Consider the following 14,247-nt stretch of genomic DNA (forward strand, 5'->3'; position numbering starts at 1 on the left):
TAAATAATATTATATTATTTGTATTTTTAATTTATTTTCATATAATTAAAAATTTAATTTTTATTTCATTATTATATTCAAAATAAATTAGTAAATAACTATTATTATTTATCACTTAGAAATAATAAAATATAAATATAATCTAGATGTAACAAAATTATTATTTATCAATTACAAATAATAGAAATATAAAAGTTTTAAAACTGAAAACATCAAATAATATATAATATTATTTTGGTGTAAGATTTGGTGTTACTGTTAGAGATGACAAAATAAAATTGCACCAAAACACTAAATTTGATGTAATTTCAACACTAAATTTGGTATCATTGTTGGAGATGCCCTAAGACAAGACTACATCTAGCTTAGCCAATATTTAGGTTAGCCAAAAGCTGAGAGATAGATGCTGATTAGCTTATTTTTTTCAAAGTAAACTTTTTCAAAAGACCATAAAATAGATTTTTTTTCTTTTACCAAAAGAACACACAAGTAGTAAAAATGATCAAAACATGATTCATTAACGAGATAAAAAATGTTATAATTAATTTATAGATATATAAATATAAATAATTCCCTATATATTATTTGAGAAGCATTACAACTTCTTTTTGTAGCCACGTGTCATCACTAGGATGATTCTTAGAATCACTAGAAAAATATGTTGGTCCTTCTAATTATATAATATTTTTTTATTAAACTAACCATAAATTTATTATTAATGTTCTTTATAATTTCCTTAAATAAAAATTACGGAATTACCTAGTACGGCTAAAATATATATGAAGATTAATGATTTTGAATAATAAAGATTTGATAAAAATTAGTGTATCTTCTATCATATTTGTTTAATTTTAAACTATTAAAATAAATTAAACAACCACAATAACCATATAGTTAAAATTTAGATTTTTCTGTATATGTTATATTTTAAATTTTTAAAAACGACTATAATCTACTAAAACTGTTAAAAGTCTCACATTCAAATTTTAAATTTTTTTTATGAAAAAATAAAATGATTACAAAATCATATAAGTAAAAATCTAATTTAAATAATTATTAAGATTGATATATTTTAAATTAAATAATAAACCATATCAAATACATAAATATTTGAATTTTGAAATTTAATCTGAACAATTGTTTTTGATAAAAGATTTGAATGAACATTGACAACTTAATTTTTTTAAAATATAAATTACTAAAACTATATATTAATCCCATAAAAATTTTGTTATCAGTAATTTAAAGTTTTTATTATAAAAGATACAAATAATCAAACAATCATTTGAGTAGAAAGCACCATTTAATAGACATTAAAAATAAAAATTCAATATGTATGTTAATATCATTTAAAATTTAATTACATATCCTATCAAATAGAAAAAAAAATTGTTTGGATTAATAAAATTGATTTAATTATATGTTTGCACCAATTTAATTATATATGTAATAGGTAATGACTTTTAATTATTCAATATATCTTTATTATTTCATGTAAAAACATATAATATATATAATCCCCTATATATTATTTGAGAAGCATTGCAACATTTTTTTGTAGCCACGTATAATCACTAAAATGATTCTTAGAATCCTTAGAGAAATAGGTTGGTCCATCTAAATATATAATAAACTTTTTATTAAACCACAATAAATACATTATTAATGTGCTTCATTATTTTCTTAAATAAGATTACGGAATTGCCTAATGTGGCTAAAGTATATATGACAATTAATGATTTTGAATAATAAAGATTTGATAAAAAGAAGTGTGTATTATAATTATATTTGTTTAATTTTAAGCTATTAAAATAAATTAAACAATCATAGTAACCATATAATAAAAATTAAAAAAATTATTTATATATTATATTTTAAATTTTTAAAAATGAGTATAAATTACTAAAACTGTTAAAAGTTTCACATTCAAATTTTGTGATCTATGATTTAAAACTTTTGCTATGACATGATGCAAATAATTAAAAAATAATATAAGTTGAATGTCTCATTTAATAAGTATCAAAAATAAAAGATATATAAATATATGTATCATTTTTAATTAAACTATATGCCATATAAAAATACATAAATATCTTAATTTTTAAATTTACTTTGAAATTTTTTTTGATAAAAAATTTGAAAAATATTGACAGCTTAATTTTTTAAAATATTATAAATTACTTAAACCATTAATTCCACAGTGAAAAATTTTGTTATCACTAATTTAGACTTTTTGCTATAACATATACAAATGATAGAAAAAATATGAGCAAAATGTTTCATCTAATAAATACTAATATTAAAATATACCATATATATATGTTACTATCAATTAAATTTAATTATATATCATATCAAATAGAAAAATTATTTTTTCGATTTATAAAATTTATTTATATGTCCTCATTAATTTAGTTATATTAGTAGTAGATAATGACTTTTTAATTATTCAATATATATTTATTATTTGATAATATATTATAAACATATAATATATAAAATAATTTATATATATAATTTTAATTCCGCGCAAATCGCAGATCTTAACCTAGTTAATTAACTATAACCTTAACCTTTTTCAATATAAGTATGGATCAACCATACGTTAGTAAAAATTGTAGCACTACAGTGAGTTCGAAGTTGCCAAAATATTTTCTCCCTAGGCACTTTAAAAAAAGAAGCAAAGTCACGACATCGAATTGATTGCTCCACAAAATCATTTAATATATTGAATAACCAAACACATGAAAAACGAGAATAAAGAAGTCAACTATATTATGGAGTTTCGATTTGAAAATAAGATGTGGGCCTGTCAAGTTCCACACTCACCTTCCTAACTGAAATGTTAAAACTCAAAAATACTCACATGATCTTGGATTCATTTCTCCATACAGTTCATATTCTCTTTGAGATTATTTCTGAGAAATAGGCCACTGCTATTCTCTTTGCCCTTTTCAAGAAAAAAACATCTAGATAGCTTACATTTTATGTATACTTCTCCTTACAACTACATACAAAACATTATTAAAGCGAAACAAGTTTTAAAGTAACTTCCAATACCACATGTTGCTATAGGCACTTCATTTTCAACGAGGATATAATTCAGTGATTGATGCGTCGTCAATCGACCAAGGGACAGAGTTGCTTTTAGTAGATTGTTCTGAATCAAGCAGGTCTTTTTTGGGTCTACTCTGAGCGAAAAACTTTGGTTGCTTAGGCACGGGTAAAGTCACAGTGTTACTACTGAGCATCATAACAATGGTCGATAAGGTTGGACGGTTGGCAGGATCTTCTTGAACACATAAAAGACCGATATGGATGCATCGAACCACTTTATTCACCTGGCAATTACGTACGATAACAGGAGCCACAAGTTCTAACGGTGTCTCGTTCCTCCAGAGCCTCCAGGCCTAGAATATTAATCATTCAATATTTTCAACTATTCTTAATTGGAAGAGAGGCAAATATGAAACTTAACACTCACGTATGTAACCAAGTCTCGTGCTCCCTCTGTCTCAAAGAAGCTGCTATTTTTCTTGCCGCTTATAATCTCAAGAACTAACACTCCAAAGCTATATACATCAGATTTCATTGAGTACTGGCCATGCATCGCATACTCAGGAGACATGTAACCACTGCAATCCACAACAAAAGATATTTTTTAATCTTTTCGAAAAAATTAACTATCAAACTTCAAATTATGTGAAGCTAAGAGGAAGACTTACTAAGTCCCAACTATCCTCCTTGTGCTCTCCTCAGTTTGGTCCATTCCAAATATCTTAGCCATTCCAAAATCCACAATTTTCGGATTCATATCAGCATCAAGAAAAATATTACTCGCTTTAAGGTCACGGTGTATAATTGTGAGTCTTGAATCTTGATGAAGATATAGAATCCCTCTAGCAATGCCACCAATGATCTTGTACCGGTGATTCCAGTCCAGCTGACTTTCCTTAGCAGGGTCTGCGCACATCCATACATTTCATTTAGCTCTAAATATATAAGCAAACCCAAATTTGAAGAATAATTAACGAATCATTGGAACAAAGTATTAAGTGTAAGTGCGTAACTGACCAAAGAGGAAGTAATCAAGGCTTTTGTTAGGCACATACTCGTAGACCAGTATCCTCTCTTTTCCTTCTAGACAAAACCCAAGAAGCCTAACCAAATTTCTGTGCTGAAGCTTTGCAACAACTGCAACCTCGTTCTTAAAATTTGTTTCACCTTGTCCCTGAAGTTTTTGACAATCTCTTTACCGCTACATCCGTCCCATCCGGAAATGTACCCTAACATGTACTATGTTAGGCCCAAGTTTAGTGAAAACAATACACAAACTCAAGTGCAGTTAGGGAACTAATAGTAGTAGTACCTTGTAAACCTCGCCAAAACCACCTCGACCAATATTGTTACTCTCTGAAAAACCATTTGTTGCAGCTTGAATCATTTTATAGTCCAGTTGCAGCGAGTCTGCGCTTGATATTTCATCTCCTTCTGCAAAATAAAAGTACTAGTAAGGAGACAAAAAAAATGTTGATCATTGACACACTAACAAGAGTAGATAAAGATCGTTTGATTAGATGAATCCTTACCATCAGATGCAGGTGCTGTATCATAAGCCTCCTTCTTCCTCTTTGTAAAGAAACAATAACCAGCTATTAATAGCAGAACAACCACTATGGTTGACACAACAATGGGTACCACTAACACGTTTGAGTTCCCACCTTTCCCTTCTTTCGAAACAGAGCTCTGACCAGGTCGTGCAGGAGCTGAAACCGGAGGTGGTGTTGGTGGTGGTTGTGGGGTTTTAACGGCGGTTTCGTTGTACGTCTCGAATCTCGAATTACAGTTGGGCAAAATGAAACTTCCTCCAACCCTGTCTATAGGTAACTGATTGATGGATATTTGCAGACAAGTCGTACAATCTTGTCTGGTCATGTCGGGAGTGCACTGAACCAGTCCGTAAACAGTTAGAGATGCTGTGACGTTAGCTTTCCGCGCATCGAACTTTCTAGAACTTTTCACCGCATCCGTGACGGCTTGGTTCAGGGTGAACAGGAGCACATTACTGAATCGTTCTAACTGGTTAGATGGAATCCTCTGTTCTTTCCTAAAGTCAGCTTCACCAGATCTAGTAAGGGTAGAGAGAATACGCCGGTGAGAGTATCTGAGCATGCACTCGTCGTAATAAAGCACGGCTTCTCTCTCATTCGGACAACGAGTGAATGAGTCGTTGACGGAGAAGGCGACGCAGCCGCGGCAAACTTCCGGTGAGACGTCTCCTCGGCAGAGGAAAAGTCCGGCGACTCTGTCGGGGGTCTGCCCGACGGTGGCGTTTTGGAATCCGGTGGAGTAGGAAGCGTTGGGGGAAGAGAGAGAAGACAAAAGGGTTCTGAGGTTGGTGGAGTAAGTGCTGTTGCTTGAGTAAGTTGTCGTATTCGGACAGTCATGGTAAACATAAGTATGGTTTTGAGCGCAAACTGTGAGGAGTGATGGGAAGAGGAAAAGGAATATGAAGTAGGTGTAAGATGACATTTGTATATTTTCAGGTTTCTTCGATTTGTTTGAAGCTTGAATTTGAATATATTATGAAATAATTGATTTTGTTTTCTCTCTGATTGTGTATCAGTTTGTGAGGACGATAAGTCAAAGTAAACGCTATGTTTATCTCAATGTGTGACATGAATTATATGCCCAACTTCTGTTCCCTGCTTACCTATATAAACTTTTGAATTGTCCTATACCCAATAACCAATGGCCTCCTTTCCTACTAATCTCTTTAGTTTACTTTTCGTACTAGTGACAAAGTCAAGCTATACTTTGGTTTTTCTAGAACCCTTGGTTTATTTATCTTTAAGGGCTTCTCTAAGCCAAACTTATAAAATACAACAACTGAACAAAGAAGCATAAGCAAAGTTACTCCTCTCCATCCTGAAACTACTAGTGTAACCGTATGAAGTTTTGTGCGAGTGGTTAAGCGCATGCATTGGTTTATGGCGCTCTTAGTTTAATTTCCAGTGGAAAAAATGTTTTATGGCATGTCATAAGTATTGGTAAAGATTGGTACCGGCCAAGGGGTATTAGAGACCAGACTTTGAAATCTTTATAGGTAACCAAAAAAATCTAATAGGACACCAGTTAGCCAAAATAAACATTTTCTGATTATTATTATTATTATAAAATGCTAAAGGAAAAAATCTTAGATCAAAAGAATTAGTTTCAGAAATAGTCATCAGAATTTATTTGTTAATCACAGGTCGAAGTGGATTCTTCTAACTCCTACCAAAAGATGTATAGCTTTTCAATTAACTTGAAATGCCAAGCTAACAAAAATTTCATTTATTGTATATATAGAATAATTTTCTGTCATCAAAATAGTACATTGTTTTTTGCAAAGCAATTTATTCATCTGAAAAAATATTTACAATGAATTAGTAGAATAACTACTATGTAAAACAAATTAACTACTCTTTCCCTCACTGCGTTTGAATGGGAGTGTGAGTGTGCTTTACTCTCAACCACATACTATTCTACTTTTAATGTACATATATAACAAATCTAAACACATACTAGTATAAATGTTATAATGGTAATCTAATGGTTAATTACAGGCCTTGATGCAACTTTAGCTGATGTCTTTTATAAAGGAGACATATTTTTTTTTTAAAGAATATTAAATTAATTCAAACAAAAAATCTGTTTTACACTTTGTGTTACATTGGGATTGAATTTTTTTTTAAAATCAAAAGCTAAGCTTCAAGTAGCTATCGAGTGCCAAACCAAGTGACTAACCCTCCCGTGTGCGCCTTGTCACGGATGGATGAGAGCCTGTTGCGAACATTCTTATCAACCATTTTGATTAGTTGAGCCGGTGACATTGGTCTTTCTTCATGCTTACGTTGGTTTCGTTCCCTCCATATAACATACAAGGTCGCTTGGAACGCATACTTTACGAGTTAATAGATTTTTGTGGGACATATTTTCAAACCTAAGAAAAAACGTGTCAATAGCTTGCATTTCATACATACTTCGAGTTACAACTACGTAATTCTTTTATTTCATAATTAGTGTCATTTTCGCACTTTTTATTACAAAAATATTATTTTAAAATTTTAATACAATTTAAATTTATTTTCAGTTTAATATTAATTGTAAATTGCATTGATTTTTAAAATAATTTTATTTATAACGCTATTAATTAATTAAGTGTAATTAATAAGAACATAAATATATTTTAAACATTTTCTTAATATATGTAAAAAATATCAAAAATGACACTCTTTATACAAACATTTCTACATCCAAAGAAGATTTAAAACAACGTCCAATAACACAAGTTGATATAGGCATTTCATTTTTAACGAGGATATAATTCAGTGATTGATGCATCGTCAATCGACCAAGGGACAGAGTTGCTTTTAGTAGATTTTTCTGAATCAAGCAGGTCTTTTTTGGGTCTACTCTGAGCGAAAAACTTCGGTTGCTTAGGCACTGGTAAAGTCACAGTGTTACTACTGAGCATCATAACAATGGTTGATAAGGTTGGACGGTGCGCAGGATCTTCTTGAACACATAAAAGACCGATATGGATGCATCGAATCACTTTATTCATTTCGCAATTATGTCTCGTAACCGGAGCCACCAGATCTAATGGTGTCTGGTTCTTCCAGAGCCTCCATGCCTAAATGTTAAATTGCTAAATGTATGAGAGAAATACAGCATAAAACATCAGAAATGGACAAATATAAAACTTAAAACTCACGTATGTGACCAAGTCTCGTGCACCTTCTGTCCCGAAGAAGCTGCTATTTTTCTTGCCGCTTATAATCTCAAGAACTAACACTCCGAAGCTATAGACATCAGATTTCATTGAGTACTGGCCACGCATCGCATATTCAGGAGACATGTAACCGCTGGAATTCAGAACAACAAAAACTTTAGTCTTTTGGGAAAAAAATATCCAAGTGAGCTAAGAGGAAGACTTACTAAGTCCCAACTATCCTCCTTGTACTCTCCTCGGTTTGGTCCATTCCAAAGATCCTAGCCATTCCAAAATCAGCAACTTTCGGATTCATATCCGCATCAAGGAGAATGTTACTCGCTTTGAGGTCACGGTGTATGATTGTGAGTCGTGAATCTTGATGAAGATATAGAATCCCTCTAGCAATTCCACCAATGATCTTGTACCTGTGACTCCAGTCCAGCTGATCTTCCTTAGCAGGGTCTGCATGCATCCATACATTTTTATTTAGCTCTAAATACTTGCAAAAGCTAAAACTAAGAAAACAATGGAGCAAAGTATTAAGTGTAACTGACCAAAGAGGAAGTAGTCAAGACTTTTGTTAGGCACATACTCATAGACCAGTATCCTTTCTTTTCCTTCTATACAAAATCCAAGAAGCCTAGCCAGATTTCTATGCTGAAGCTTTGCAACAACTGCAACCTCGTTCTTAAACTCTGCGTCACCTTGTCCTGAAGTTTTCGACAATCTCTTAACCGCAACTTCAGTCCCATTCGGTAATGTACCCTAACAGTTACATCAGCATCACCCGGTTGTTTATATAAATACATTGAACCCAAATTTAAATGATAATAGTACACAAAATCAGGTTCAGTTTAAGGAACTAAATAGTAGTAGTACTAACCTTGTAAACCTCGCCAAAACCACCTCGACCAATATTGTTACTCTCTGAAAAATCATTTGTTGCAGCTAGAATCGTTCTATAATCCAGTTGCAGCGAGTCTGCGCTTGATATTTCATCTTCTTTTGCACAATGAAAGTCTTAGTAAAGTGAGAAAAAATGCTTAAGATTGACATTAATCAGACTGGATAAAGATTGGTTCCATAGGATGAATTTTACCATCAATTGAAGGTGCTGTATCATAAGCCTTCTTCTTCCTCTTTGTTAAGAAACAATAACCAGCTATCAAAAGCAGAACAACCACTATAACTGGCACAACAATGGCTACCACCGACATGTTTGAATTCCCACCTTTCCCTGCTTTCCAAACATCATTTTCTTACAATCAGAAAGTTAGTATTAAAAAAAATCTAAAATCAGTACGAAAGGACAAAACCTTCAATAGTTTGATTGTTATTTTTGAGATATCAATGCCCAAAAAAACAGAGCTCTGGCCAAAAAAAATAAAACAGAGCTCTGACCAGGTCGTTCAGGAGCTGAAACCGGTGGTGGTGGTGGTGGTGGCAGGGCTTTGACGGCGGTTTGGTTGTAAAACGGATAAGTCTCGAATCTTGAATTACAACTCGGCAGAATAAATCTTCCTCCAATCTTGTCTTGAGGTAACTGATTGAAGGAGATTCGCAGACAAGTCAAACAATCTTGATCGGTCAGATCAGGAGTGCACTGAACCAGTAAGTAAACAGTCTGAGATGTTGTGAACTTAGCTTTTCTCGCATCGAACTTTCTAGGACTTGACACCGCGTTGGTGACGGCTTGGCTCAGGTTCGACATGAGCACATTACCGAATCCATCTAGCTGGTTAGATGGAATCATCGTGTCATTCCTAAAGACAGCTTCACCGTTTCTTGAAAGTGTCGAGAGAATAGTCCGGTGAGAGTATCTGAGCATACACTCGTCGTAATAGAGCACGGCTTCTCTCTCGTTCGGACAACGAGAGAGTGAGTCGTTGACGGAGAAGATGACGCAGCTGCGGCAAACTTCCGGCGAGAGGTCTCCACGGCAGAGGAAAAGTCCGGTGACTCTGTCGGGGGCTTGTCCCGATGCGGCGGTTTGGAATCCGGTGGAGTATGAGGCGTTGAGGGAAGAGAGAGAAGTCAAAACGGTTCTGAGATTGGTGGAGTAAGTGCTGTTGCTTGAGTAAGTTGTAGTGTTCGGACAGTCATGGTACACATAAGTATGGTTTTGCGCGCAAATTGTGAGGACTGATGAGAATATGAAAACACAAAAGAAATATGTGTAAGACATTTTTTTTTTCCTTCGATTTGTTTGATGCTTGCACATACTATGAAATAATTGGTTTTGTTCCTCTCTGTGGCCATGATGATGGTCTTGTGACGAAGATAAGTCAATCAAAGTCAAAGTAAACGTAAATGGTGACTTTTCTCAATGGGTGAATTGAATTTTCCTGCACAACTTTTGTTCCCTGCTAATCTACGGCTATAAATCTTTATGTAACATTTCTCTAATCCATGCCATTATGTCAAATTGTTAACCAATAGGCTACCAACAAGCAATGATGGCCTGCTTTCCTATTCAATGTTTTTTCTTTAATTGACTTTTCTTACCAATGACTAAAGTCAAGGTGATCTAGATTCTTTTTGATCCAAAAAAATGAATAGAAGTTCTGCTTCATATTCTTCATCTTTTACTTTACTGAACCCTTTTTTTCGTTAGTTGTAAATAAAAAACTAGAAGTGAATCGAAATAGATTTACTTCTAAATGCTATTATTAGAATCAAATATAGAGCGAGTTGGAGATAGTCTAAAGTTTTCCCTGCAAAATACAACAAGAAATATCAGAACATCTCCAATGTAAAATTTTATTTTTTTCTCCAAAATGAAATAAAAATAAATATAGAGTAAAAATGCTCCAACCCTACTCCATTTCCCACTCTATAATGAAATAATGAACAAATAAAAAATAGATTACTCTATTTATAGAGTAAATCTTATTATGGAATAAAAAATATAGTAGAATTTGAGTACTTTTTACTCCATTTTAAAAGAAAAAATAGTGTTGGATTGGGGGAAAACGGCAAATTCCCATATGAACTTGTTGTCTCCTTGATATTCATACACGAACAATTTTGTCAAGCATAAACCACCATGAACTAATAAAAACATTGAATTTAACACACGAAGTTTTAAAATGGGGTCAATTACTACATAAGTAAAATCGATTTCGGTTTAATTAGCTTCGGATGCTGACTTGGAAGACACGTGGCTAAATAGGTTCGGTTGGTTTATTGTGAAACCGAAATTATTATTTTTTAGTTAAGTATAACATCAAAACGACCTCGTTTTGTCACTTAACATTATTAAAGATTTGGGAGAAATTAGAAAATAGGGCTATCGTCTTCTTCTTCGATACAAAACTAAGAACAGAGAGGTGAAGTTACGCGAGGCCATGTTTTCGATTTAAAGAGATACATAGACGTTGAATCAAATCAAGGAACACAGGAGTCTTCGCAGTAGACGTACGGTGAGTTCGGGAGTGTTGATTGTGATTATCGAGTCTGGAGATGAGGTATGATGAGACTGAGAGAGATAACAACGAGCGAGATGTGACCGAGAGAGATGAGACCGAAAGAGAATGGGGCGAAAAAGATGAGACTGAAAGGAATGAGCATCAGTATGCTGAAGAAGCAAGAGTAGAGAGGAATGTGGCTGATTTTGTTGATGAAGAGTTTGATGAGTACGCTACACCTGTGTGTTCAGACAATGATGAAGAAGGTATTGTGGGAGATGGGTATTTGAGGTACATAAAAGGCAGTGGTGATCTGAAGCTAAGACAAGCATTTGAGAGCTTGGAGGCTTTTAAACAGGCTATGGTTGACTATGTCCTCAAGCATAGATGGAATATTAAGTATGTGCGTTGGGAGAAAGACAAATCCGAACTAAAATGTGCTAGTAAAGCTGAAGAAGGAGAGGAAAATTGTTTGTGGAGAATTTACTGCTCTTATGAAGAGCCTTTACAGAAGTGGTTGGTTAAAGTGTTCATAAAAGATCACACTTGCATGAGGAGTGGACGTTCAAAGCTGATTACAAATGAGGTTATTGCTAGGTTATTTTTGGATGAGATAAGGGAAAATCCATTCTTAATGCCAAAACAGATTCTAGAAGAAATTCAGAAGCGTTGGGTGTTAACTGTAAGCATAGATCAGTGTAGTAATGCAAAGAAAAGGGCACTAAAAATGATCCAAGAGGAGCATGACTTACAGTACTCACGGCTAAGAGATTACCGGATTGAGCTATTAAACTTGCAAGATGGTAATGGTTTTACCGTTATATCTGACAGACAAAAGGGCTTGTTGAATGCTGTATCAGATCTACTGCCAATGGTGGAGCATAGGATGTGTGCGCGTCACATTTATGCAAACCTAAAAAAGGTTCATCCAAACCGAGCAGACATGAAAGGCTTGTTCTGGAAGGTCGCGAAGAGCTACAATACGGCTCAGTACAAAAAAAGGGTGGATGAACTTAAGGCATATGATATGGACGTGTATAACTCCATGATGATGAAGAATCCGAAAAACTGCAGTCTTGCTTATTTCACACCAGCATCTTCATGTGATGATGTAAGCAACAACATTTCTGAATCGTTTAACCACGCTATAGACCCTGCAAGAGTTATGCCGTTTGTGGAGATGTTAGAGACAATCCGTAGAAAAGCTATGCTACGCATAGAGGCAAGAAGATTGAAAGCAATGAAGCATAGAGGAAAGTTCAGTGTAAAAGCAATGGAGAGAGTAGATGCAGAGCAGAAAAAGATCAGACATTGTAACATATACCCTTGTGGTCATGAAATCTTCGAGGTGAAGGAGAAAAAGTCGGCTTACAAGGTTAAGATGTTGGAGCGTAGCTGCACTTGTAGGAAATGGGATATGTCTGGATTGCCTTGCCGTCATGCACTTAAGATAATTTCAGAAAAGAAGCGCAGGCCAGAGGATTACATGGGTAATTGCTATCTCACTTCTAAGTGGAGAATGCAGTACCAAACTCCAATTGAGGCTGTGCGTGGTGTGAATTTTTGGGAGAAGACTAATGAGTCTGATATTGTGCCACCACCAGCAGGAGATACCAGTGCTTCAACAGGAAGAAAGAAAATTCTAAAAAGAATGAAAGGAAAGAATGAGTCACCAAGTAAGAAGAAGACAAAGGATAAGCAAAAGTCTCCGACTAAGGTTTCAAGAGAAAAAAGAAACATTCATTGTGGAAGATGTGGAACCGTAGGACACAACTCAAGAAAGTGTAGTAACATTGGTGCTGAGATACAACGTCCACCCAAGAAGAAGAAGACCATCTCACACGATGAAACTACCTCTACTGAGGGATCATCTCAACCAATGTTAAGCCAAGTGATTGATTAGTATTTTAATTGTGCTTTGATGTTTTTTTTTTGTTGTCCTTGAAGTATCTGGACACAACTGTGATGCTTTTGATGTGTTTTAAAACTTATGGTGTTTATAGTTTAATGTACTTTTATGGTAATATTTATGTTGTTATTTTGTTCTACTTTTATTCTTTTATGGTTGTGGCACACGATTTGAAGACTTAACATCACACAAATTATTCTCGTCTTACAAACATGCACACGATTCTTGTTCTTAATATATAATGCAACGTGGTGATTCTTAATACATCATACACACAATTTTGTAGACAGAGTTCATCTGTTCTTAGTTTTGCGTCGAAGAAGAAGACGATAGCCCTTGACGTCGTTTTGATGTTATCCTTAACTAAAAAATAATAATTTGGTTTAACAATAAACCAACTGAACCTATTTAGCCACGTGTCTTCCAAGTCAGCATCCGAAGCTAATTAAACCGAAATCGATTTTACTTATGTAGTAATTGACCCCATTTTAAAACTTCGTGTGTTAAATTCAAAGTTTTTATTAGTTCATGGTGGTTTATGCTTGACAAAATTGTTCGTGTATGAATATCAAGGAGACAACAAGTTCATATGGGAATTTGCCGTCCGTTGGATTGGAGATACCACGTCCTCATTAAATTTTGCACTAATCCATTAGCTTCGGACCTATTGCCAATCGGCCGACACTTTTTCCATTATACTATACCTAACAAGCATTTATGAGTAAACTAATTTATAGGCTTATGATCTCTTCACTGCACAACGTTAATCAATCTCCATTAACTAAGCGAATACTGATAGCGCTATCCACCGTATGCTCATCTCATTTTCGTGGAAGGACCAGCCTTATTGTCACATCTCTTTCTGAATTCAATTGTTATTGTATCTCATTCCGCCATAACGCTATGACGTAGTTCCATAAATGTCTCATGTCAAAGACCTAGTCATGGTTTTAAGTTTTAACCTATTTTTTTGAATAAATATTTAAATTGATAACGGTCTTGTCAGGTTTATAAAGTTTTTTCTTCAATCGCTCACCAAAAGAATGTTAATTATTGTTTAGTAATTAGTTACCTACCTACCCAAGTGGGGAGGCAAAGACAATTCAAGACAAGACGCGTTTACGTTGACCTTGACTTATCGTCGCTACGTAACACTGGTCACTGGCCACAAA

The 14,247-nt window shown here is 34.0% G+C and overlaps 2 protein-coding genes and 1 pseudogene across 5 annotated transcripts; 1 reads left to right on the top strand and 2 right to left on the bottom strand.

Moving 5' to 3' along the window:
• Positions 1-2,912: 2,912 nt before the first annotated feature.
• On the bottom strand, positions 2,913-5,636 carry LOC103860818 (annotated as a pseudogene).
• A 1,593-nt stretch (positions 5,637-7,229) lies between these two features.
• Positions 7,230-10,004, bottom strand: LOC103860828 (cysteine-rich receptor-like protein kinase 10). Of its 4 annotated transcripts, none has more exons than XM_009138506.3 (7): positions 9,161-9,995; positions 8,859-8,996; positions 8,643-8,761; positions 8,314-8,524; positions 7,984-8,221; positions 7,760-7,910; positions 7,230-7,678 (listed from the first exon to the last, which is right to left on the bottom strand). In XM_009138506.3, the coding sequence occupies exons 1-7, from the start codon at positions 9,978-9,980 to the stop codon at positions 7,355-7,357; spliced, it is 2,001 nt and encodes a 666-aa protein (XP_009136754.2). In that variant the 5' UTR covers positions 9,981-9,995; the 3' UTR covers positions 7,230-7,354. The 4 variants fall into 4 exon arrangements, with proteins under 4 accessions (XP_009136754.2, XP_009136747.2, XP_009136761.2 ...); XM_009138499.3 differs by having other exon boundaries at positions 8,643-8,779; XM_009138513.3 differs by having other exon boundaries at positions 7,244-7,678; positions 8,643-8,758.
• Positions 10,005-11,221: 1,217 nt separating this feature from the next.
• Positions 11,222-13,069, top strand: LOC108871136. Its single transcript, XM_018657254.1, has one exon. It carries the CDS (start codon positions 11,222-11,224, stop codon positions 13,067-13,069), a length of 1,848 nt encoding a protein of 615 aa, XP_018512770.1.
• Positions 13,070-14,247: the final 1,178 nt, after the last annotated feature.

The sequence above is a fragment of the Brassica rapa genome, chromosome A01 (genome assembly GCF_000309985.2).
Source record: "Brassica rapa cultivar Chiifu-401-42 chromosome A01, CAAS_Brap_v3.01, whole genome shotgun sequence".
Lineage (NCBI taxonomy): Eukaryota > Viridiplantae > Streptophyta > Magnoliopsida > Brassicales > Brassicaceae > Brassica > Brassica rapa.